A 27338-nucleotide genomic window follows, 5' to 3' on the forward strand; every position below is an offset into this window, starting at 1 on the left:
GGTTTTGAATATGCATACTGAAGCCTATTTAAAGGAGGAGTGCTAGGTGTTTCAAAAGCCAGTAGTGAAATTTCATCCCTAGAAGCTGTACATTTTGTAGGAGTTTTATCTTTTCATTTTTCAGCAAATGTAAACAGCCAGAAGGACCGTGCTCTGGATGTAAAAATGAATAGCAGTAGTTATAGCTATCATAGCAGTGATTCACTGTTTAGCAACAGTACTAGTGCTCGAACCAGCATTGACTCTAACGAGAATTTCCTTTCTGTTAATTGTGGTCCCACACTGATTAAATCTTGTATAAGCTTTGGTAATGGCACCTTAGAAGGAAACAGGTAACTTGGCATATGTATTTGTGCTTTGTGTTAGATGTTGTTTGTTTGGGTTTTTTTAAAGTCATGCAACATGTCTAGTAAATATAAATAACATTAATACGTTTTTATTTTTCTGAAATGCTCTGGCATCACCTAGGTTGGAAATGCTGCAGCAGATTGCAAACAGAATTCAGCGGGACAGCCGGAGCTGTGAGGACAAACTAATACTTGCCCGGAATGCTCTGCAGGCTGTAAGTCAGTCGGTGATTTTACTTGTCTGTGTTCATGAACTTACTGCAGTGGAATGGCTACTTAAAAAAAAAATTCTTTAGGATTTTTGAGTGCATATGTAATAGCTGCTACTTTTATTTTCATCTTCCTGTTACTTTTAATTTAGCATTTCTTCAAGAAAATACCAAAAATTGCCTAGAGTGAGTTCTCTTAGATTTTTTTGTCAGTAGTTAGATAAAATGCTTCACAATTGTTTCAAGATCAGAAGAAGTTTTAACAGAAAAATTAGGATTTCTTACAGCTCATTTCTCTTCGATTTAGCTGCAGGGCTTAATGGCTTTCTCTTATTTATTCAGGACACCAAGCGATTAGAGTCAGGGCTCCAGTTCCAACATGAAGCAGAGATAGCTGGGTATCTTCTCGAATCCGAGAACCTTCTCCGCCAGCAAGTGATTGATGCCCAAATTCTTATTGATGGAAAATACTATCAGGCAGACCAGCTTGTGCAAAGGTACTTTATTTTACAGTGTATTTTTATGAATAAATAAATGTCCCAAATATGGATACCCATTATGGACAACATTTTCAAATCTTTATGTCTATGGATAAACTTCTCAATCTGTCACTGGGCACCCAAATAAAGATTATCAGGTATTCTAGTGGGTACATTGCCCACAAACGTTGTTGAAGACAAGAGATGTTTGTAGTCATTTGTGAAAATGAAGTCATTCACCAGAAGATGACTTAAGTGTTTAATGTTTACTAGATATCTGAGTGTAAAGATGTTAGCTTGTTTTATTGCACCTAAAATGCTTTTAGAATTCACTAACTTTGATTTTAAAAATGGAGGTGAGATTTCTGGTGATAGCTGTAGATGTCTTAAGAGGTAATAAGTGGAGTAACATTAGCTTATATATGGCAGCGTGTACAGTCTTAGTAGAAAGATGCATTTAAATGGCATAATTCAATGTTATGAAGAAACTCCAAAGTTTTGCAGGATTCATCCTGGACTGGGTGAGATCAAGGACATAACAGCTCCTTGGCAGTGAACTGCAAGTGTTTGATCTACTGCAACATGTAGTACCTTGTAAGATTTCTGCTTTGCTGATTGTTCCCTGGAATTGTGTATGGTGCATGCTAGTGCCCATACCATGCTGATTTTCTGGTCATTGCCTGATTTCTGCATCTCTTATCTGTATTTATAGAAGTATAAGCTGACATACCGTATACTTTCTGATATAAATGCTTATTTATAAATATTTACGAACAACTAAAGTGTAAGAGATCATGTGAATTAATACTGCTATTCAGTTCAGCATGATAAACCTTAATCATAAGCATCCATTGAAATTATTTTTATTTATTTATTTATTTTCTTTTATTTTAATAGAGTTGCAAAACTTCGTGATGAACTGATGGCCATACGGACCGAATGTTCTTCTGTGTACAACAAGGGGCATGCACTGACAACAGAGCAGACAAAGCTGATGATATCAGGAATAACCGAAAGCTTAAACTCAGGATTTACAGCAAACCTAACCCCTGAATTAAATGCTGCAATGACCCAAGGTTTAACACCTACTTTGACTTCTTCCAGCTTGACATCTGGCCTTTCATCAGGTCTTACTTCCAGACTGACACCAACTATCACTCCCGCTTACACACCAGGCATCCCACCACGGTTAATTCAAAGCTACGTGACAGGAGTAGAGAGTGGGACTCTGCAAACACTCAAACTGATGCAAATCAGAAAACCTCGTATGAAATCAGCTTTTGTGGATCAGAATTTAACAGAAGAAGAGGTGAACATGAAATTTGTCCAGGACCTATTGAGCTGGGTGGAAGAAATGCAGGTAGCAATCTTTACAGAAACAGTCCGCTTCTAATTATTACGTTTACTCCTTGTAGATCTTGGCTAATTTTTCCTTCTTGTTTGTAAGGTGCAACTTGATCGAGCAGAATGGGGTTCAGATTTACCAAGTGTTGAAAGCCATTTAGAAAATCACAAAAATGTCCACAAAGCTATTGAGGAATTTGAATCCAGCCTTAAAGAAGCTAAAATCAGTGAGGTACAGCACCATATTTGTTATTTCTTTGGTTACTTTCTTACTGGGAGACCCGTAGACTAATTGTTGAATTCTAGAACTGTGTTTGGGTTTCATAGTCTTAGTTACTTCTGATCTCTAGATGACATATCGTGAAATCTAATGGTTTAACATATCTAACCTTTTTATTGTCTTTTGACCTCATATACAAATACAGATCCAAATGACTGCCCCTCTTAAACTCAGTTATGCAGAAAAATTGCACAAACTGGAGAGTCAGTATTCAAAACTCTTGGTAAGTTTGTCATACTTCTTTGATGTTCAGCTTTTCAGTGTACATCATCTTTGATAAGGGATGAGCTTTAAATTCTGATTTTGGTAAATCCTTTTTTTTTTTTCTTTTTAATAAAGAACACATCGAGAAATCAGGAAAGGCATCTAGATACTCTTCACAATTTTGTATCTCGTGCTACTAGAGAGCTGATATGGCTGAATGAAAAAGAGGAGGAAGAGGTTGCATATGACTGGAGTGAAAGAAACCCCAATATAACAAGAAAAAAGGAATACCATGCAGTATGTATTGCTAGTATAATCCAGAGGGAATAATTAAATAATCTTTAAGAATTTAAGAGATTTCTAAAACATTTCTGTCTTTTTTTTGTCTGGAAAAAAGGAATTAATGAGAGAACTTGATCAAAAAGAAGAAGTTATGAAATCAGTACAAGAAATAGCTGAGCAATTGCTTCTTGAAAATCACCCAGCCAGGCTAACCATTGAGGTAAGTTAGTAAAAACAGCACACAAACAAGAAAATAGTTTTGTCATTTAATAGACCTTAGATGTTGGGGGAAAAGAAGGGAAGTGCTAACTCGTAGGAAATTAAACAACAAGACTCTGAATAATGGGGCCTTTTTTTCCCTCTTGAGCATCTCTGTTGTCTCTGTCTTCCAGTGTCCAAAAAGTAAAAACACTTCTGTAAAGTTATGGTTACGTCTTGGATTGCTTAGATAAAATCCCCCTAAAGTCTAAAATTAGAATTTCCAGAGTTGGTCTGTACAGACGTTTCTGGTCATGCATGCAGCTTCTAGAGTTATTGTTACAAATTGCGTTGGCAAACTGAGGGCACAGAACAGTCCTTATGTGGTTTCTCTCCTGTTGGATTGGAAGAGGTTTCAGTAGAGCTTTTCTAGTCACTTACAGGTTCCTACTATGGTTTAGGGTTGGTTTCATAACTTATTTGTCAGTGAATTATGAAACTTGTTTGGATGTTAAAAATCTGACCAGGTGATGTAATTTACTTCAGGCTTGAATCAAGCTCTGCATTATAGGTAAACGGTTTACAGAAAATTTATTGTAGCTGTTGTATGATCATAACAAGTTTCCAAAGGAGAATGTAAAACGCTTTTCCCTGTAGATCTTCAAAAAAAGAGTAAATATAGACAGTGGGTGGTAAAAATGGAAACAATAAAAAGCTGTTTTACTATATAAGAATGAAAAAACAGTCAGGTAGGATGGATTTTTATGGTTCTTCAGCTCAGTGAGTTTGGATAAATTGGAAACAAAGAAAACTCCACCCTTCCTTCCTTCTCATGATGTTTGCTTTGAATAATAAATGACTTTTAATGTAATGTGGGGAATTCTATTCTTTAAAAGTATATGCTGCTCTAATGGGTTCTTATCAGTGTAATATACTTAATATATGAATATATTAAAGACACATATTATGTAACCAGGCCATCGCAGTGAAGATGACTATGCAGGTTATGATGTCTGCAATAATGCTATATTGGGACATTTAAAAAGAAAAAAAAAAAGGAAATTTATGCCTTTTCTACAGAAGAATCTGTGCATTAATGCATGAGTTTGAAATTCATTGAAGCCAATGGAAAAACTCTTTTGAATTCCCCGAGAAGCATACGGAATTGAAAAATTGAGACACTTGGCTGATTTCACAAAGGCAAGAGTACCCTCTGCTGGTGAACACTCATGCAATGCATCTCTAGCGGCAGCACCGTGCAGACATATAGGAGGCATCGTTCCAGCAGGGTTACATTCTTTAAATTCCCATGTAACTGTTAACACAAAATTATACATTGCAGCGAGTCCTGATTATTTATTTTTATTGTGCATTCAGTGTTACTTTAATATCTGATTTGTATCCAAGGGAGAATCCAGCTATTTTGAATGAGTAAATAGAGCCACAGAATCATAGACTAGCTTAGGCTGGAGGAACCTCAGGAGATGTAGTCCAGACCCTGCTTAAAGCAGTGTCAGGGCGTTGTTTGGCTGAATTCTGAACGTGCCCGAGGATGTGGCGATTTCACAGCTTCTTTGGGAAAGTTTTCTGATGTTTGACTATGCTGTAGCAACAGGATTTTTCTCACGTCTAATTGGAATTTTCCTTGCTGCAGCTTGCTTTTCCTGGGTGAGGAGGATGCTTGTGTTTGCTACATTACTTTCATGTTTCCTAAATTCTGGAAACGTATGCACGTTTTTAATTTTCATTTCCTTTTGTAAAATCTTTGTCTCCTTTAAAGGCCTATAGAGCTGCAATGCAGACACAGTGGAGCTGGATTCTTCAGCTCTGTCACTGTGTTGAACAACATTTGAGAGAAAATGCTGCATATTTTGAGGTAAGAATGTGAAATGTTTTAAGTTAGGACCATAGTAAAAAAGTTGCAGTGAAAGTGCTACTTGCTCTCTCACAGTAGTTGTAGAATTGACATTTGTCATGTGCAGTCATTAGATGATGAGCCAGGCTCCCACAGTGTTACCACACCTGCATTGTCTTCACTACAGTTATATCAGTTCACAGCAGATGAAGATCTGGCCTGACGTTTTTTCAGAGTGCCACAGCTGCAAGTAGAGACTGAGAACGAAGCCGTGTTCTCTCCCTGTCATACACAGCTGCCATCAATACAGCTTTTGCGGATGATGTAGAGTGGAGGGTAGTTAATGATGGCCAAGGGAGAACATATTCTAGGTGTTTTTTTCAGGACTACCCAAATAGAAATGGAACATACAGCATTAATAATAAACGGAGCAGAGAACACCCTGACAGCAGACATGTCCAGTGAAACACCTTTCTGATTATCACCCATTTACGTACTCAGCAGATGATGCAGTACTCAGTTACATGCATGAGGATCGAAGATTTCAGGGTTTCTCAGTTACATGCACGAGGATCGAAGATTTAAGAGTTTTTGGTTTTAAAAAAAAAATCTACTCTTTTTTTATATTTAAATTATAAAGATTAGTCCTTAGTGTCTTCTGGGCTGGGTGGCTGAAGGGGAAGGGGGGTGATGTTGGGATGAGATGCCTTCGGACTGAGAAAGTGAGAGCCCAAAGTTAGGAAATGGACACTGGAGAAGACAAAGTTGAGCGATTTGGGCTCCTAGTGGTAGGGGGAAGAAATGGGAATTCTGGATTTGAGAATTGAGGTTTCAGGGGCAGAATGGGGTGAGGATTATCACAGGACATTTCCCTTCCCAGTCGTGTTTAACCAGGACCCTAGTTTGGAGGTGCAGATGCCCACGCAGAACTGCCAAGTGTGGCAGCTCACTTCCCCTCCTGCACAAAATGTTTGCTCCAGTGTGCTTGCTGAAGTTTGCAGCTAGTTTGCTACAGTTTGTAGGTTTTGTGTTCTTTATATATGAAAGTAGTTGTAATTCCAAGGGAAGCAAGAATCATTTCAGAAAATTTTTCCATTGCAGGAACAGTAATTAACTAAAGTTCAATAACTGCTGAATTAATTTTGCATGTAGGTACAATTAATTTGTACCAAGAATAACGGGTGTTACAATGTGTGCCTTCTTGAACAGTGCATTTAGACATGAGATCACGAATAGTGTTGTGTGGTACAGTGGTCACTTCAAGCTACTAGAAAAGATTATTTTTAAAAAGACAGCACTTAAAGAAAGCTTCATAGTGTAGCTGTTCATATACTTTTTAGGTTGTTTAAAAATAACCCGGATATTTATCTCATCCTAGTTTTTCAGTGATGCCAAAGAAGCCATGGAATATTTAAAGAATTTGAAAGATACCATATACCGAAAATACAGTTGTGATAGATCAAGCAGCCTTCATAGGCTGGAAGACCTTGTCCAGGAGTCTATGGTAAGAATTCAAGGATCCCATTAACGTGGGTTACAATTAAACAAGAAATGTGTAGATATAGTTGGATATAAAATACGTGTGTTAAAACTACTCCTTTGAAGTGAAGGAATACAAAAAGAAGATTTGTTTTTTAGAACTTATCATTATTTATTTCTTCATCTTTACAATACCAGATGTTGTGGGAAACCAGTGACTTCAGAAAGATACTTTGTTCTTGTAAAATGTGTTACTTTTAAGGAACACAGTAAAATAAGTCAGGAAAAGAAAAGCTGAACAGGATCAAAGAAGCAGCACTGTATTCTGGCCATCTCTTATGACGTGTTCTTTTCTTAACTGTTTTAGGAAGAAAAAGAACAACTCTTGCAGTATAAGAGCACAGTAGCAGGCCTTGTGGGGAGAGCAAAGGCAATAATTCAGCTGAAGCCAAGGAACCCTGACTGTATACTCAAAACATCCATCCCAATTAAAGCCATCTGTGACTATAGACAAATTGAGGTTAGAAACTTGAATTTCCTCAAATCAATTACAGACGTGAGAATTCAGCTGAAGTTTCATTAATTACCATGTTCCTGGAGAACACTAGGCTCTAAATTTCTTCCACCCTATTAAACAAGAGCAAATCCTTGTGTTGAACATTGTTTTTGTTGTTCTGTTGCTTATTTGTTGGCACCATTTGCAGAAGTGCTTTGTAAAAGTATTTTGTAATGCTTAGCTCATTAAATTATTCTGCTTTTCTGTTAATACTAGATAACTATTTACAAAGATGATGAGTGTGTATTAGCAAACAACTCCCATCGTGCTAAATGGAAAGTCATTAGCCCGAGTGGTAATGAGGCCATGGTTCCATCTGTATGCTTTACAGTTCCTCCACCAAACAAAGAAGCAATAGATACAGCCAACAGGTAGGGACAAAACAGAAACACCCATTTTCTTTTAAAATCCATTTATATGAAGCTTGGGTTAAAATAACGTCTAACTTTTTTTCCCTTTTCATGTGTTACTTTGATCTAAAGTTGGAGTCATTTTATGTTTCAGGATTGAACAGCAATTTCAGAATGTTCTGGCCCTTTGGCATGAGTCACATGTAAACATGAAGAGTGTGGTGTCCTGGCATTACCTGACAAACGAAATTGAAGCTGTTCGAGCTGGCAATGTTGCCTCGGTATGTGCTATGTCTAGCAAGGGCCTCTTAGCCATTTGCTGGGAAGTCATAGGATACACTTCCCAGAAATATTGTATAAGCAACAATTTGCAGCAGTCTTCATCTTCCTTGTGGGAATAGCTGGCAGTGGCCATGCTGGTTACCACCGTGCAACGTTCTGCCTTGATCTGAGTAGACTTTACACACATGCATTTGGGGAAGGAGCAGAGAGGTTGTATTATGAAAACTACCTGTTAGCCTTATTGTGCTAATCTCTCTAGTCTCCTGTGGTCAGAGGGAGGATCTCTCAAGCAATTGAACAGTGACTAAATCTGAATTTTGTTCTGGAAGAGTCTACCTTTCTGCATTTATGTTGAAGATTTGCTTCATTAGGCTAAGGTTAATCTTCATGAAAACCCCCATTATTTCCTTATGGCTGCAACTTCTTACTAACAATGGAACAACTGTGAAGCGACATTTAGTCTTTTAAGTTGAAGGCAGCTGAACACTCATTCCTCCTTAGTGCTTTTTTTCATTCTTATACATGTCTGTAACTTGAAATGATAAATAGCTAATTAGGATCAATTTGTCAGAAATGAAATAGTGATATAGATCAAAATACTATTCTGTCTGGCTAAAACAGTGTGTGAGATCACAGAATTACACAGTGTTAGATGTATAGCGTAACACTATTTAATATAATCGTTTATTACACAACATTGGTGTATGTCTATCTACAAACTGTTGCAATAATATTTGTAATACCCAAAACAACATTTTTACTCCTAATTTCCCACTGTTGCTGTTGAAAAGAAGGAATCTGAGATAATTCTTGAAGTGCCCCTACTTCTATGACTCTTTCTGGCTTCCTGTTTGTTGCTACATGGCATTAGATGGAGAAATGGTGTCTGATGTAGGATTGTCTTAACATAGCCCATTACTGGCATTAAAGATGGAAAAGGATTTTATAGTGAGTGTAAACTATCAGCTGTTATGCTGATACCTGTCAAGTGGACTCCAGCCCAGGAACAGCAAGCTTTCAGAACCTCGATTCTTTGACTTTACCATCTTAGTAATTGGTCAATATTGCTTTTTGATAAAAAGCATTACAGGGAACTGTGTGAGTGATGCATCATTGCTGACCGTGCCTTGGGTTTATGATCTGTTGCAGATAAAGACGATGTTGCCAGGTGAACATCAGCAGGTTCTAAGCAATTTGCAGTCCCGCTTTGATGATTTTGTGGAAGATAGCCAGGAGTCCAAAATCTTTACAAGCTCCGATACAGCACAGCTGGAAAGGGAAGTTAGTGTTTGCAAGCAATACTATCAAGAGCTTCTGAAATCTGCAGAAAGAGGTAAAAGTTTGCTGAGAAGAGTAGAAAGATGCCATCACGAGAGAGATTGTAGTTCTTGATAAAACTTGTCTCCCTGAATACAAGCTCTAGCGAATTACCCATTTTATCATAGCAATATTGTTAATGCCCCAGTTCTTCTGAACAAATAGTCATCATTTTAACAATGTGCACAATTACATTGTACAGAAGCTCTAAGATTTTTTAACTTTGTATATATTAAGCTATGTAGAAATATTGATGTGTTACTTAATATACAGAGCGCTACAAAAAATTTTACACCCAAGAATTTGTTCTGTGCACTGCAGCTCACTGTTTAGTCATGCCTTCCTTGTTTTTGAATGTTGGAAATGCAACTTGATTACTTTGTTGAGTTCATAACAGAATTACAACTTTTTTCACCCTGTTAAGGCAAGAAAAGTGTCCTAGATATTTTCCTAGCTCCACAGAATGCCTGTGGTTACTGCTCTCTTGCCTCTGTTTTTAAGTACAGTAAGAACAGAAAGCTTAAAATACCTGCTCTGATTTACTGTCAAGTAGCTAATGACTTAAAGAAATACGGTAGTGCAAAGCTGATTACTGCATTAGCGTAGTTCACTATGCTTAAGGGAAGATGAGTTGCCCTGTGCGTCTGAAAGAGAGGATTTAAAAAAAACAAAAAAAAAAAGCCCTGGAGGTTTACTGTAGTATTGTGCCTGATACAATCTGACTGAAAGACTCAGTCACTGAGTTTAGCAGTGTCTGCGTGAGTGGTGATGCTTGTGCCTGGGATGAATGGTCAAAGATGTATGCTAATTTTTCACGTGTGAGGAGGTGATCTAATAATAGCTAAAATTTAAAGGTTCCTAAAATTTGCCTTATAGCCAAAATTCCAATGGAAACTGATGGGATTTCAGCCAGTCATGAAAAGACCTGTAGAATGGTGACTTTATAAAGTGTTTCATAAGAAGACATGGTGGAAATGACGTGATGGCTTTGTTTGCTAACATGTGCCTTGTTTCTTTCAACAGAGGAGCAGGAAGAATCTATTTACAATCTGTATATCTCCGAAGTCAGAAATATCAGACTTCAGCTGGAGAGTTGTGAGGAGCGGTTAATACGGCAGATCCGAACCCCAATGGAAAGGGATGATCTACATGAAAGTGTGTTTAGGATATCAGAGCAAGAGGTGAGCCTTTGAGAAAGGCTGTTTTACCTAGGAAAAGAGTTTTCTTTTGAAACAAATATATCCAGACGTTTTGAGTGTAGCCAGGAAAGTTTGCGGTGCACCTTGAAAAGACAAGAGTCAAAGATTAAGCTTGTGTTTGTCAGAAAAAAAGATGCCAATAAATGGCGACTCTGTTAGTTTCCCTCTTACGCATATGTTCCTTTTTAAAAAATTTTAATGGTGTCCACGTGAAACAAGCAAAGGAGAGCAGACCTGTACTGATAATGATATGTAGAGTATACATGAGGTTGATGTAGGATAAAAGCACTGTCAATCACCTTTCATTTTACAGAAACTGAAGAAAGAACTGGATCGACTGAAGGATGACCTGGGAGTCATCACAGATAAATGCGAAGAGTTTTTCAGTCAAGCTGCTGGTTCACCTTCAGTCCCTACTCTGCGCTCTGAACTCAATGTTGTTATTCAGAACATGAACCAAGTTTATTCCATGTCTTCCATTTACATAGATAAGTATGTAATAGGCCATCTCCCATCACACATGTTTTTAGTTTACAGTTTTCTCTTAAAAAAAAAAAGAAATATAAAGATACTGGTATGAATAATACTGATCAAGGAAAAGGGACTTAACATAATTTTAACATTTTATAAAGGGGTACCCCATGACATGAAAAGGCTGAAAACCACAAGTGTGTTGAGTGTTGTTATTGATGGTTCAGTTAACAGGAGATTAATGTTTTTCAGATTAAAAACTGTAAATTTGGTGCTGAAGAACACCCAAGGAGCAGAATCGTTAGTAAAACTCTATGAAACTAAATTGTGTGAAGAAGAGGCAGTAACGGCTGACAAAAACAATATTGAAAATCTGATGGGTACATTAAAGGTAAGAGTTGGCTGGTGCCTTTTCATGGGCAAATCAAAAAATAATAGGAAAATGATCTGTCTTATAACACCTATCGTAGTTATGCTGTACTGTATAGTGTATCAAAAGTTGGCTTGTGTATTTGGAGGAAAGTCTGTATTAGGATTGACATCTCAAAAAAAAGAAAAAAAGACAGCTTTGGAGCATTAGGAATTGGATAGTTTGCATGCACATTCCAGCTGTTAGGAAATGCCTTGCAGTATCTGAACTTCAAAGAGTGGCAGGGGTTAATGCTGCAGTAAGACTTACTTTTTTTGTCTCTTCAAAAGGTAACATATGCTTAAGGTAACATAAATATATCCTTATATAAATGTGGCCACAGTAACGTTCCTGCTACTGCTATGGTACACTAATCAGGGTTTCCTAGGAGGTTTGGCAGATATCTTTGAGAAAGGGTAAGACTGAAGTTCAGCGTTTTTTCTGTGCTGTATATACCTCATTTTAATATTGCAAATGATGAGTAATGCTTTTTCGTTAGATAGAATGATTGGCATCTACCTAAGGATTTTTTTTTTTGAAAGCTGTGGTTTATAAGATAAGCATGTTAATTTGCTCTCTCTGTTTTTTAGTGGGCATGGTGGTGTTGGGTTGACGGTTGGACTCGATGATCTTAGAGGTCTTTTCCAACCTCAATGATTCTATGATTCTATGATTCTATGATGTATGTGTTGTGGGGGATGCTGTTACTTAGACTTATTCTGCAGTTCATAGCTAATTAGTTGCTTCAGACCCGTTCTGGTGCCATTCCAGTGTTTGAGCAACCAGAAGTAAAATATTCATTTAAACATTTTTCACTTATTCATTTATACATTTTGGTCATGTAAAATATTCATTTATAAAATAGTGTCATAATTTAGGAGTTATTTACAATTTGTCATTTATCACATGCTAGCAATGGAGATCTGAAGTAGATGAGAAAAGACAAGTGTTCCATGCCTTAGAGGATGAACTGCAGAAGGCAAAGATGATCAGTGATCAAATGTTTAAAACGCACAAGGAGCGTGATCTTGACTTTGACTGGCATAAAGAAAAAGTTGATCAGTTAGCCGAGAGGTGGCAAAACATTCATTCTCAAATTGAAAATAGGTTTGTATAACTTTTTATTATAATCTGTTCATGTTTTTTGCTGGTGTTGTTGTTTCTGAGGAAAAATGATCAGAACTGAATGCTAAAATAGGTCAGAATAGTTTTCTGAACTATTTGTGGAAAGTGCTTACATCAAGGATTCTCACCTTTTCTATGCTGTTGACATCATTGTCTTATTTTTCCACAGGAAATGTCTGTGACTGTTGAGCACCAAAAGGTTAACAAGATAGAGAAACTTTATTTACTTACAACTTACTGAGGCACAGTAGAGATAAATTGTCTTTTTTTCTTTCCAAAAAAAGCATGCAGAAATGGCTTGCTCTCCTTTGGAAATACCATCTGTTTTTCCACATAATTAGTTCTGACAGGCTAAACTGGTGAGCTGATTCATCAGTTGTGATTGGATTCATGTTAACTTGCTTTTAATGACTTAAGTGCTAAGTCTGGAAGTCCTTAGCTTCCTTTGACTTTGTGATAATTTTGTCACAATAACTTTTGGTGAAATGCCAGTATTTTCTTTTGGCGTGCAACTGTTTTCATGTAGCCTCAATATCCAGTTGAGATGTTGCTCTAAATTCAGCCCTTCAGTATTACTGTCATGACGATAATGTTACTCAAACGCACATGCTTGCACAGATATACAGATACAGCAGAACACACCTACCTGTAATTCCGAAGGAGATGTCCTGACATGACATTCCTGGAAATAATTTTTCTTTCAGTCTCTACAGTACTGTTTCCTATATGGAAAGGAAACAGAACTAGAAACTGAAGGAAAAAGTATGGGCAAGTTCAGGAAGTCTGTATTTTACAGAGTGAATTTATTTCCTTTAAAATCTACTTCAGTTTGTCATTATAGATAATCTGAACAAGAGCATCAAAGATAGTGCTTTTCATGTAAAACTTCACACAACAACCTTTCACATTTTTGTCCTTCTTTTTTAAGGAGCAAATATCCGTACAGGTGTAATACTGAAGTTATTAACTTGTAATTAACTAATTTAGTTGTCTCTGTTTAATATTGCTAGAAGTTAAAAGGGAGATGGGCAAAAGCTGACTCATTTAAAGCCGACTGCAGAACTGCAAGCTTTAAATCCACCTCAGATTTTTCATCATCTGGTAGCGTGGCAGAATTTAAATGATAAAACAGTAGTTTTATGAGGTACTGAAGTGTCCTTATTTCTTCAGAGGGCAAACATGAACCACATGCTCTCCTTACAGGGCCATATCCTGAATAGAATATGCTGAAAAATGACTGTTAATAGTGGCTTCTAGTGTAAATAGGACAGATTGTGGTAGTTGCAGCATGTAGCTGTAAACAAGCTGCTTTCTGCAAATGTTCACTCTGCTGCTTCCTAACAGCTTGACACTGATGATCATTATGCAAAAAGTATGTACAAATATTGGCTGCAGTTATCATGATCCTTTCTCTTTTTCATGGTTATTAGCTTTAAAACATGCTTAAGTATGAAACCTGAGCAATATTGTTTCCTTTGCTTGCTCTTTTTCAGTCTCCTTTTGGCATCTTGAGAACAACACTAGTACGACTCAAACTATTAATTCCAAGTCAGACTATAAAAAGTTGTTAAATAAGTATGTTTATCCATAATCATGCGGTGTTTTGGATTAGTTGTATTTATATGATCTTTTCATGATCTATAAGGATCACGAAAGAAAAATTGTCAGTATGGAAACCACTTTCAAGAAGTAGACAGCACTCTTTTTTTCAGGTCAAAACCATGATTTAAAAATGGACTTACCCAACAGGATCAGTTGCCGCACATTAGAATATTTAAAAGCTTTGGTTTTAGTGTAACTCCTGTCGTTTTGTGGGAGGCACAGAGAGAGTATGGCGGACTTGACTTAAACCTCCAGTAAGCTCTTCCCTTTCTTGATTCACATAGGTCACATTTGAAATACTCTCACTTCTTGTAACAGAATTAATTGCTGTTGCAGAGCCCTCCCTCTTGCTTGGGCATTCCTGTGCTCACAGAGCTTCAAGCAGTTTAGCTTACTAATGAGGGATATATGCAGAATTTCTTCTGTAGTAGGATCTCTCCTGGGTGTCATTTATGACAAATGAAAAGGTTTCTTCAAGCTGGGAATCTTGATGTTTGAGAAGTTAATTTACTGTTTAGTTAGTGTTATTTTAGTATGTTTATAACGTGAGCTATAGCAGAGCTAAGGCATCCGAAGCCTTTAAAACTGTATTTGGCTTAGTGTTGTACTTTTTATCTTTCATATTCATCTTCTTTCCTTTGGCATATCTTCTAAAATAAAATCAGGTTGCGTGACTTAGAAGGTATTAATAAATCTCTGAAGTATTACAAAGATACTTACAATTCTTTGGACACGTGGATTCAACAAGTGGAAGATACTCAGCGAAAGATTCAAGAAACCCATCCTGAAAATAGCAAAGCATTGGCCAAACAGCTGAACCAACATAAGGTATGAAAGGGATTTCATTGTAGGAAAGCACTGCTCTAATGACTGAAAAAGAATTAAAATATCTTTTGAACCCAGTCATGTCAGTCTTATTTCTTGATAGGAAGTGCTTATGTCCCTCAGCCCTTATAAAATTACAAATAATCACCAGCTTTTATGTTTTTTATGTTTACAATGCAGCTAACATCATTAATGTATCACTTACTGATTATAGGCATTTTATAGACCAGGTTGTTTTGGTCTTCAAATCTGCAAGAAGAGCAAAACCTTAGAGAGTACCTACGATTCTGGACTCTGCTTATCACATCGTTTTTTATTCAGTACTGCTCTTGGTAGTTATGGACGTAGAAATATTTTCATGGAGGCAGAGCTAAACTCAACAACTCTCTCCTGCAAGAAGGAAATGCAGCTTAAATAAGAGACAGAATAACAAATTATATGCATGAAGTGGTATATTCTTATTTTCTTTTTAAGTTCACTCACCAGCTATTAAACCTGGGAGGGTTTTTTCACTACTTCTGTAAGCCTGACAAAGCCAGGACATGGGCTTGAGCATGTAATTACTTGTACACACATGGAAATGAGCATATTATTTAAATTTCATGATGTTAGGTAAAGTAGAAATGCTAATAATAATAGTAACAAAAATCACTTTTAAGATGAAAATGTAGATTCCTATTTTACAGATGCTGGTTTCTGAGATTGAAATGAAACAAAGCAAAATAGATGAATGCCAGAAGTATTCAGAACAATACTCAGCTGCTGTGAAGGTAATAAATAACATTATACTTAGAATCCTTTTTTTTAGTGTCAGTATCATGTGGAATGCTGATCATTTTGTGTGTTTTCTCCTTTTACAGGACTATGAGTTGCAGACTATGACCTACAGAGCTATGGTTGACTCCCAACAAAAATCTCCAGTGAAACGCCGAAGAATGCAAAGCTCATCAGACTTCATTATTCAAGAGGTAAATGGATTTCTTACGACAGGAAAACATGTTTTTTTGAGTCTTTCTTAAAACAGAGTAAACACAAGTGTGGGATTTAGGATTTATTAATGATGAAATACGGTAACCCAAGCAAGATTTTTTTTTTTTTCTCTATAGATTGATGATGTGATAAATATCCTATTGGTCATTATGCAGTATTTAGATAATGAGACACTATATTGCTGTTGATGAACAAAAGTCCCCCAAATTATAAAAAACTCTATGAGAAATGTACCTCAGTAAAACTGTTTAGAACTACTTCTGGGCTGGATCTTGATCACAGTAAACAGGGGGAGCTTTCATCTTTGCTATGGTAAAACTTACCAGATCTGGACACTTTTGACAGATTCCAAGGCAAATCAGCCTCATTTGGGTGGTAAAGAGAAATCTGTCTCCCTGCTAACTGTTAGAGAGAGGAATAGTGACCAGCACTGCTTGTCCCTCTTAGAACCTGTTCTTACAGGGGGGAAGAATCAAGTGACTGTGAAGACAAAACATTGTCTTCTGTTTCTTCTCCTTATGGATCTCCTCATAGATCCTTAGGATTTATTTGTGCAAGTGCACCCTGCTGATGGCATTCAACTTTGGAATCAAAATTAGGACTTTGGAATCAAAATTAGGACTTTGGATTCCATGATCAGGATTTTGCAATCAAAATTGGGATAGGTTCTAGAGTAGTGTTTATCACTTCTTTGAAAGTTAATGGGAGTGTTTACATCTCTCTTCTGCCCCCCTCCCCCTTTCTCTGCAGTTCATGGATTTACGGACTCGTTATACTGCCTTAGTGACCTTGATGACCCAATACATTAAGTTTGCAGGTGACTCTCTGAAAAGACTGGAAGAGGAAGAGGTAGGTCTTCCCTTGGCAGCCGGCCAAGCAAAAAGAACAGCTAGGCAAACAAAGAGCAATATGCCTGTTGGAATTATTCACAAAGTTAGCAGCAGATATGAAAGACTAAAATTGCTTATATACTGCACTTTTTACAGGAATGTAGGAGTGTTAAATTACACCATTAGCATTCAGATAAGCAAAATCCTATACCATCTATACATTTTACCAGTTCTTCCAGCTAGAAGGATCATATGATTCACTGAATTCTGATGGAGATGTAGTTACATACAGTACATATTAATACTTCAGTATTTTAGAGCTTGATGTTTTGGATAAATGCAGACATTAAGATAAGGGCAAACTTAGTGTGCATGCACTGTTGATACCCTGTGTAGGCCTTAATATTCCATAGTATGCATTCTGGTCCACTTAACGACATACAAGGGAGTTCTTTAGACAGGGAGATGCGATGCCCTCTTAATTAATTTCTTAAGTTTCTTTGACATGTTTAGATTTTTTTTTTCCTTCTACCTTTCTACTGTATTGATTCCTTGGGGTCAAACAGATTTTTACTTATGCTTAGCATTGAATCTTATTAACAAGAGTAGGTTCCTGAAATTGAGCAGACAAATTACTTAAAATACATGCTTGCTGCAGAATCAACCTTCCAAATAATTGAGAAAAAAATACTTTTAAATTCTTCACTTTCTTTGGAAATGTTTCTCTCTGAAAGAGTTTGTATAGTCATTCTTTAAGGACGACAGTGTTTTAGTTTAATCTATACAGTGCATATCTCTAAAATAATGCCCATATTAAATGTAGTCCTGTAATTAATTGTGCCCGTATTTACTGTAGTCCTATATAAATTATGTAAAATTGGAGAACACTCTCATAAGGGTATAAATTTTAATGTTGTTATTACAGAAAAAAATCGGAGTTCTTAAATGTTATGTAATTCTGATGCTGGCTTTGTCTTTACTGGCTTTTCTTGCTATTGAATACCTCTGGACAAACTGTAACACTAACAGCATGTATCTTTGTGCATCATGAAGTGGTGGAGCATACGGATGGAAATAGATGCTTGTTGATAAGTAGCCATTATAACTGAGGCTTTAGTATGACTAATAATGCTAATGGTATCAAGGATAAAAAGTGAAACAACAAGAATTGAAACAAGGTTCAAGAAACCTGTGAATGCCGATAAGCTTCATGTTCTTCAAGAGCAAAGAGAATCTTTTAAACTCTTTCGAGTTTCAGTCTGCTCTGAATCTCCAGTACTTATTTTTGGAAATCAAAACACCCCCCATCTTCCATCCTCCTCCACCTTCCAGCAGCCTTCTAAATCTTTGATAGCTTGTTTGAAGATAACCTAAGTGGCTTTCCAGTCTCAAAATGATTTGATGGTTTTTTTCTTTGTAATCAGGGTAGCAAATCAGAAAATGAATAATCCTTTTCAAAGGAGGAATGATAATTTTTTTCTGCCGGGATCAGACCTCTGAAGTCTGTGATTGTTCCAAGATTTCCTTCCATGCCAATCTTTCTTCCTAACTCTCAGTAATGGTGTTAAGAATGCACAGAATAAGGAAAAAATAACATCCTTTCCATGATATCTCAGTTTAATCCATGTGCTGTCATGCTCAGAGCTTACCAGAGGAGAGTGAACTCCAGCAACCTGTGAAGTCAGCTGAAGTCTTTCAGCGTTTGGGATGTAATGAATCTGTTGAATTCAGAGAGGAAAACACACCTAATGAAAGCATGATGGATGTGGAATGTTTGCAAAAAGATGACTCTTCCAGTAAACCTAAACACACAGAAAATGACTTGGAAATTGACAGAAGAAAATTAGATGTAGACAGATACAATAAAATCAAAACTGCTAGAACATTAAAGCAATTTTTAAATTTCAGTGGTCAAGAAAGTAGCATTAGTGACAACAGAGAAAATGAGCTACATACAGAGCAAGAGAATTTAATGGGTTTTGGTAATCGAAGTAAAGAAGAAGAAAATGGTAGAAAAGATTGTTTTGTTTCAGCTGAGATCTGTGTGAGTGTGAATAACGATCCTGGTGAAAAGTTAAATGAGCAAATTGTTAATGGAGAGAGACGGAAAACAGAGGAAGTATCAAAGAAGTTGCCTGAAGTGGAAACGATACAAAAAACCACAGGAAAAAATTGTTCAAGAAAGGCAGGGAGTGATGTTCCAACAAAGGAAGAATGTGAGATGCAAGCAGAAACTAATTTTGAGCTAACAGTGAAGAAAGATGAAGTTACTCCAAAAACTGGAAAGCGTGCCCTGGGTATCAGCCCTCACAAGCAGCAACATTTTTCACCAAGAACTCATTTTGAATGTCAGCGTAGAGAACATTGCTTTACCAAAAGTGACAGCCATAATACTTTAAACTCTGAAGACAGAGAGTTTCAAGTGTGTGGTGAAAAAGGTGACTCTCTTTCAGGTGTAAGGGATGCAACACCTTTAGAGAAAGTTGCATCCTCTTTCAGAGAGCTGGCAGCGCAAAATGGAAGTGAAAAAACAAAGTTTGTGAGCAATTCAGGCGTTTCTGGTGGTGTTGAAAGGGATACAAACAAACTGCACAGAGCATCTCTGGATAAAAGTTACTTCATGGCAGAAAATGAAATCCTAGAAAAAACAAATTTAAATCCAAATGAAGTCAAGAGTACAATGCAAGAAATTTTGGCTGTTTCTTCAGGAAATATTTCAGAGAATCGGTATGCAGCAAAAGTCTCTGAATCTTATCCATTAGGTTCTGAAGCGTCACCAGTGCGGAGTGATCCAAGTTTAGGTATGGAATTGTTAGGAAATGCTGGTGATTTAAATGCAAATGTAGCCCTCTCAGAAATTATTTCTGGAGGGGAGGATTATTTTCCATTGTCAGAACATGGATTAGCAAAACAGCTTTTGAGTCACGATGAGAAAGTAAGTGAGAAGAAAATATCACAGGGTAAAATTTGTGGTTTGGACAAAATAAATATAAGTGGGAAGAAGCGGTGTGGAGAAGACAAGTTAGAACAGGGTCAGAAATGTAAAGATATATTGCTAGTTGCAGAAATGGACAGTAGAGATAAGGGTCATAGCACAAAGGTACCTGGAAAAACCACTGAACTCCAGAAAACACGCTGTGAAAAAAGAGGGAAAAAAGCCTCACTTGGAAAAAAAGAAAAGCAAAAAAAAAGAAACAATGATAAAGAAGATAAAAGGAGCACAACTATTATTAAGGTACCAGAGTTTTTATGCAATGAAAATGAAACAGTTAATTTAAGAATGATTCTAAACCAATCTAAATCAACATTTGAATCTCAAAATATGTCAAGGTCAAGTGATTTAAAGTTGATTGAACGTATTTTAAACGATGAATATGCTAATGATATTAATTTCTTTCCATTTTGAGATGCTTACATTTTTTAAGTTCTTACAAATTTATTTTTATTTTGTATTACTATCTAATTACCATCCTTTTCTCCACCCAGCTGATGCTCAGCCATGTCGATTAGAAATAATGAAAGCTAACAAGATGTAGTTTGTGACTGTACCTGTGTTTTTAGTTCTTTGTTTTCAGGCATAATACGTTAGATTTTGTGTCTGTGGGAGCATAAAAGGAGATCTGATAAGAAACCAGTTTAAACGTTTGGGGTCTGTTCAAAATTGTGACACAGGGGAAGTATGGAGAGGAACTGAAGAAGTTGCCTTTGCATTAGCCTTTTAGGAAATAAGTTTCATATATCATATGAAAAATCAAGTAAATCTGGTAAATTTGATCTAAACCAACGTTTTGTGTATTTGAAAATGTTGCTATAATTACCCTTCATGCCATGTTTGTATGATCATAGGAATATAGGTGTGTTCTTACCTCATGTTAGCTCACATTTGGTAACTAATACCATAATAGTGCTAATGAAGACAAGGTATGTATGGTTTCAACTATATTATTACTGGTGAATACACATCTTGTTTATAAGAGTGTCCCTTCATCTGCCAACATACAGAGACTACTAGCCATCTGGTTTTCACTAGGATTTTCCTAATCAGCATGTTTGTACTTCTAACTGTGTCTACACTGCAGAGCAGCTGTGCTCTTACCAGTCGCCCAGCTGAGCCAGTAGAAGCATTGGGACTGTGGAGCACACTACAGAGCATAGATGTACTCGCGTTTAGATACTTCTCTTTCTGGAGCTGATGCATCTTGGCTCTAGCTCTAGATACGGTTTCTTTTCTTGGAGGGGATTTCCAAACTTCTCTTGTGTTATTTGTGCTTGCAAGCATAAAATCCTTCTTCCGATTCTTACTGAACTGATCCAGAAATGGTAGGCCACTTTCTCCTCGGGAATTCTTGCACATAGTGTTTGGCTTACTGTTTGCTCTGCCTATTTGTTTGGAGAAAAAGCATATGCAAGCTGTTGTTTGACGCTGCTTACTGCTAAGAGGCATCTGACTGAAGTGAGAGGCTTCAGGACTTCTTCGCTTTGTGGATGTCTTTATGAAGGGTTTCATATTTGGCTAATGGTAACTTCCTGAAGCTTACTGTGTCAAGAGAAGGTGATGGTGGTGGGAACTGCTCGTCCTACTTTCTGGACATACCATATACATATGAGTAAGTATTTTCCACTCTGCTTTTCAAAGACCCTAACATGTTTCATATGCTGTATTACAAAAAGTACATTCCAACTTATCTCGTTCTTTTACAGATTTTAAAGAATAAGGAAGCATCAGTGCGTGAGGCATATTCAGATCTAATGGCACAGCAAAACAGCACAATTGATGAGAACAGAAAACTCATGGGAAAGGTAAAAACACTTGAGGAGATGTTGGAGGATATGAAGAAACAAAAATTCCGAGTGGAACAGGAGCTCCCTAAAGTGAGGGATGCTGCAGAAAAAGAGCGGAAGAAGCAGCAAAAGGACATGGAAGAGATCTGTCTTCAGAAGGCCAAGGCTGAGCAAGAGGCAAAGCAGTGTCGTATAGATCTAGAGAGCATTGAGAAAGAGAAAGCAGATGCAGAGCAGGAGTTGGAGTGTGTAAGGCAGCTCATTTTTCAGGCAGAGACTCAAAGAAGTATACTGGAAGAAAACCTCCGTGCTTTTCGAAATCAAATAGAAGAAAGCACCTTTACCAGAAGAAACCTTGAAGAGCATCTAAGAAGAAAAGATACTAATCTTCATGATTTAGAGCAACAAAAAAAAATCTTAATGCAGGAGCTGAAGGAAAAAACAGAAGGAGAGGAGAAACTTATGAAACTGATAAAGCAAATGGAACAAGATCTTGAATTTAAAGGGAATCTATCAGAAATAAAGCTGCAAGAAAAAGAGAAAACTGAAGCCAGAAGGAATGTTGTTGAAAGCAGGTACTCTGTAACTAGAGAAACTTCCCTGCCAACTTTCACGGCTGGGCAAGGCAGCCATTGTAGGACTGATTCTGAAATTACAAGTTTCCAGAAGAAGCAAGAAGCCAAAAAAGTAGAAGAGCTTAAACAGAAGATAGATGAGCTAACCCTTGCTAACAAAAAAGCTGATAAAACTATTAAAGACCTGAAATATGAGCTGAATGAAATTGAGCTTCAGAAATCATCAACAGAAGAAAAGTCTCGTTTATTAAAAGAAAAACTAGATAAAGTCAATAGTGAACTTAAATGCCTAAAAATTAAGTTGGAGGAAAAAGACCAAGTAGAGCAGGGATATTTGCAGCAGTTGAAAGAATTGGACAAGCAGCTACATAGAACCACAGATAAAGCTGAAGAGGTGATGCAAGAAGCTATAGATCTTAAGCAAATTAAGATGAACTATCAGGAGGAGCTGAAATCTGTTCTGCAAGAAAAGACACAGCTAAAGAGAGAAGTAGAGGAATTAACTAGATCACAGACAAAAACTGAAATCACTATCAAACATTTAAATTCACAAATCAGTTCTCTTCAAAAGGAGAAGCTGGCAGCTGAACACAGAACACAGTCATGCAAAGGAGAAGCAAATAATCTTCAAGACCAATATAAGAAAATTCAAGAAGAGTTGCTTCAAAAAACAAAAGTAGAGAAAGAAAACCAGCAGGAAATTCAGATGCTGAAGAATGAATTATCCAAAAGTAATCAGGTATCAGAAACATTGAAACGAAAGATAGAGGACCTTAATAAATGGAATACTGAAACAAAACTACTGATGACGCAAATTCAGTCTGAATCAGAGAAGATGACTGCAGAAAAACAAAGTATTCAGAGGAAAAATGAAGCATTAAAAGCTCTAGCAGATGGTTTCAAAGAGCAACTGCGTACAACAAATGAACAATTGCACAAGCAAACAATAATTGAGCAAGAATTCATATGTAAAATCAAAAGCCTAGAAGTTGATCTAGCAAAAACAAAAGACTTGGCTAGTGAATATAAACAAAAATGTGATAAACAAAGTGCTTCCACCCTAACCATTGACCGGGAAGTTAAAAATCTAAATGCCCAAATGAATGCTCTAACTATGGAGAAGAGAGTGAATGAGCAGAAGATACAACTGCAGCAAGCTCATATACAAGAGCTAAGTAGTAAATTAAAAAAATTACAGGATGAACTCCATCAGAAGACTCTGGATGAACAAATGGCACGCAAGAAGATGATTCTGTTTCAGGAAGAATCCATTAAGTTTAAACACTCTGCAGAGGAATTTAGGAAGAAAGTTGAAAAATTACTGGAATCCCATAGCATCACAGAAAAGGACATTTCTGGCATAAAACTAGAATGTGTTGCTCTTCAGCAGGAAAAGCATATGGCTGAGGAAAACATCATGTTGTACAAGTTACAAATGGAAGATCTGCAAGAAAGGCTTAAAAAATGTCATGAACAACTGCAGCAAGGGAAGCAGGCTGAAATGGACTATCACCAGAAGTGCAGGAAACTTGAGGAAGAATTGGAAGTGCAGAAGCGCACGGTTGAGAGCTTGAAACAGAAAATGGACCTGCAGGTCAAGGAGAGTGAACACAGGATTCTTTTGTTTCAGAATGAAGTTCAGCAAAATAATAAACTCCAAGATTCTGGATTTAAATTGAGCTGTGAGAGAAGAGGGAATGATTTCGATTACCTGAGTGACACCACAGCTAGAGAATTTGAACAGCTTCCTCCACATGCAAAACCTAGCTCACCTTTGTTAAGGCAGAAACAGGAGAGATCAGGTTTTAAATCTGGTCAAATAGAAGAAAATACATTGTATGTAAGTGCTGATGATACGATACCGAGAGAGGTGCAGTTCCAGATGTCAAGAATAAACCAATCACTAGAAGAAGATGCAAGCCCACAATCTTTTACAGAGTTTGTTTCTCAAACAAGTACGCAGTTCCAGATCACTTTTGATAAAGCAAGCCAAATCCCTGGAACATATGAAAGGGACAAATTGAGAAACAGGAACCTACGCAGTTCCAGACAAACTATTAGACATGGGGAAGACATGAAACATGATTTAGGAGTGGTAAAACTGCATCCCTTGGAGGTACACACTACGTTTTGTGAGGGTTTGCCTTCCTAGTGCTGGTTTTTACTCTATTTTTTTGTTTGTTTGTTTGTTTTTCATTATGCTTTATCACTATTCTGTATTTTCTCTAATGTTTCTCATGTTTGCCTTGGTGAAGGGAACCCCTTCATTCTTACATGACACAAAAAGCTTTTAATTAGATCTTTTTAGCAGGTTTGTTAATATCTAAGAAACACATTTTAAAAGTTTATATTGGAAATAGGAATTCACATACACCATTTGTCACTATTGGACAAAATAAGTTTTGATTAACGGCACTAAGTTCATACAGTAACAAACAACAGTTACTGTTGCTTAGTCTAGTCATATTCCTGTTACTGAATAAATATTTGAAATGGCAAATGCACTTTAAAACTCTGGCTATCTGTATTTCTCTGCTCTCCAATGTAGTAGCAGTTCTCCTTTCCGACTTACATTCAAGTTCTCCCTTTTGTTTCTTTGGTGGAGGATTTAGGAGTGAATTATGTACAGCATAATTCTGCAGATGTATTTCTCACTGTGTCAAAAAATTCCTATTTACAGATAGTGAAGAACAAGCACTATGGCATGCATGTTGAAGTCACAACATTAAACCAAGAAAATGACAAGACTTTTGGTAATGAAGAGAGAATGTTTGAGGGATACAAAACATCCGAAGGGTTTAGGAGAGAAGACTTTGCAAAGATGAGCTCTTTCTTAGGGGAAGAGATTTTGAAAACTGTTGATGATGCTACTCAGTTGGAATATTTTACAGAGGAATATGATGATATTAAATTTCAAGGTCTCCGACATGATGTAACTGCCAGACAGTTGACCGAAGTTAAACTTTTAGACAGGCTCACGGTTGAGCAGCTCCTTTCAGGGCAGAAAACTATTGATGAGGTGCAGAAAAGTCTTGAAAAATTTTTAAGTAAACCTACAGCTATAGCTGGGCTGTACCTAGAATCCAGCAAAGAGATACTCTCTTTTGCTTTAGCAGCAAAGAGAAGAATCATAGGAAAAGCATTAGCATTAGCATTTTTAGAGGCCCAAGCAGCTACCGGTTTCATCATTGATCCCACAACAGGTCAGAAATTCCCAGTTGATGATTCAGTTGTTAGAGGGCTTGCAGATAATGAATTCAAGAGTAGACTGCTTGAGGCAGAGAAAGCTGTTTTGGGCTATTGCTGTTCTGGGAAAGTGATCTCTGTGTATCAGGCTATGGAAGCTCGACTCTTAGAAAGACAAAAAGGTAAAAATATCCTTGAGGCTCAAATTGCAAGTGGGGGGGTCATTGATCCTGTAAGAAGTGTTCGTGTACCTCCAGAAACTGCCGTGCAGCTTGGCTTGCTTAATAACACAATTTTAAAATTTTTGCATGAACCTTCTAGTAATGCAAAATGTTTTCACAATCCAAATAACAGGAAAGCTATGTACTACTGTGATTTGCTGAAAATGTGTATGTTCAGTGTAAGCAGTAAATGCTTTCTGCTTCCAGTTGGTGAAAGGAAAATAAGCAGCCCATCAGCAGAGAAAAGTCATAAAATTTCTGTAGTAGACATCAAAACAGGAGCTGAAATGACTTCATATGAGGCTTATCAAAAAAATTGTGTTGATAAAGCTACATATCTTGAGCTTTCCAAACAGGAATTTGATTGGAAGGAGTCCACATGTTTTGACTCTGATGGGAATTCTTTTCTTTTGCTTACAGATCTTAAAACCGGTGTACAGTTTAATATTGAGGAGACCTTAAATCAGGGTAGAATTGGCAGAGCATTAGTTAATAAATATAAGGAGGGTTTAATCACAGCTAATGAGTTTGGTGATATTTTAGTTAGCACTTCACAGCCAAATAAAGATTTAAACAGTCCTATTGCAGGGTTCTGGCTTTCTGAAACCAATGAAAGAGTTCCAGTTTTAAAAGCCTCACGCAAAAACTTGGTGGATAGAGTTACTGCCCTCCGGTGTCTTGAAGCTCAGGTTAGCACAGGAGGCATAATTGATCCGTTTACTGGGAAAAAGTACAGTGTTTCAGAAGCTTTGCAAAGGGAGTTAATCGATGATGGTTGTGCCAAGCAAATCCAGCAGTGTGAACTGATCTTTACTGGGATCATTCACCCTGTAAAGAACACGGTTATGTCAGCTGTTGAAGCTATGCACGTAAATGCCGTAGACAAAAAAATGGGTATGCGCTGCCTAGAGTATCAGTACTTGACTGGTGGATTGATAGATCCGAAGTCTCATTCCAGATTAACAATGGAAGATGCAATTAAGAATGGTATTATTGATGCTGTCACAGCTACAAAGATGAAAGATGAAAAATTGTATGTTAAAGTTTTGACATGCCCCAAAACTAAGAAGAAGTTGACCTACAAAGAAGCTTTAGAGACAGCTGTTTTTGATTGCCATACTGGGCTGCGATTGTTAGAAGCAGCTCAGCCCATGAAAACGGGAATTTCCAGTCTTTACTATAATTCGTAATGGAACAAAGATATTAGTACTCATTTTGGGGCCTGCTTTAAAACCCATTCAAGTCAAGGAAAAGATCTATGATGGCCTTTATGGAAAATCATAAATGGTGTTTTCTAATGTAATCATGAATTGCTGTAAAACTAATTAGTACAAACCACTAATTAGTATAAACCACTAAAACTGGAATTAGATATTACTTGTTACGAAGTTGAAATTTATAGATAAACTTAGGCAGATTCATAATGTCAAAATGCAGACTATGTGTTCAGTCTTTACCTGAAGGCCTTGTCTGACATTATCTACATGTAGGTAGCATAAATCAGAAGTTATACTGAAGTTGGTGAAGTTGACATTAGTGCCAAATGGGTAGATTTAGGCAAGACAAGAATCGGATTCTTATATTAAAAATTGAAAGGGATTGCCCGTTTTGCAAGTGAAGACAGTGCAGTATTTCATGTGACCTGATACTTAATTTCATATTACAAATCAGTTTGCAGATATCATTTATTTTACAAAAGTGGCAATAAAGTATACAAGGGTTAAATCTGCAGTCCAGTAAACACGTATGCGTAAGTAATTTTTCTCACACTGGTATTTCATTAATTTTAATGGGCTACTCATATCCTAATTTTTTCTCTCACTTCAGGAAACTTTTTTTTTTTTTAGAATTGTTTTCATGCTCTAATAGGCAAATGAATTACAATTACATATCAAATTTTTAAAAATTCCATTGAAATAAAATGTGTTCATTTTTACTTCT

The 27338-nt window shown here is 36.9% G+C and overlaps 1 protein-coding gene across 1 annotated transcript; it reads left to right on the forward strand.

The window, feature by feature from the left end:
• Positions 1 to 165: 165 nt before the first annotated feature.
• Positions 166 to 26587, forward strand: LOC103899289 (plectin-like). Its single transcript, XM_009279728.1, has 24 exons — positions 166 to 332; positions 469 to 562; positions 899 to 1053; positions 1933 to 2395; positions 2483 to 2611; positions 2805 to 2882; positions 2999 to 3160; positions 3261 to 3365; positions 5124 to 5219; positions 6577 to 6702; positions 7045 to 7197; positions 7450 to 7604; positions 7738 to 7864; positions 9015 to 9198; positions 10206 to 10363; positions 10695 to 10873; positions 11105 to 11243; positions 12175 to 12368; positions 14654 to 14816; positions 15500 to 15583; positions 15674 to 15781; positions 16554 to 16652; positions 21335 to 24106; positions 24671 to 26587. Exons 1-24 carry the CDS (start codon positions 166 to 168, stop codon positions 26585 to 26587), a joined length of 8007 nt encoding a protein of 2668 aa, XP_009278003.1.
• Positions 26588 to 27338: the final 751 nt, after the last annotated feature.

The sequence above is a fragment of the Aptenodytes forsteri genome, unplaced genomic scaffold (genome assembly GCF_000699145.1).
Source record: "Aptenodytes forsteri isolate BGI_AS27 unplaced genomic scaffold, ASM69914v1 Scaffold115, whole genome shotgun sequence".
Classification (NCBI taxonomy): Eukaryota; Metazoa; Chordata; class Aves; order Sphenisciformes; family Spheniscidae; genus Aptenodytes; species Aptenodytes forsteri.

Excerpts from the sequence above, each read along its gene's own strand:
- LOC103899289 (XM_009279728.1), top strand. The coding sequence starts at position 166 with ATGAATAGCAGTAGTTATAGCTATCATAGCAGTGATTCACTGTTTAGC. Across the intron at positions 7,865-9,014 it reads GAGCTGGCAATGTTGCCTCG|ATAAAGACGATGTTGCCAGG; the intron begins GTATGTGCTATG and ends GATCTGTTGCAG. Across the intron at positions 16,653-21,334 it reads AAAGACTGGAAGAGGAAGAG|ATTTTAAAGAATAAGGAAGC; the intron begins GTAGGTCTTCCC and ends GTTCTTTTACAG.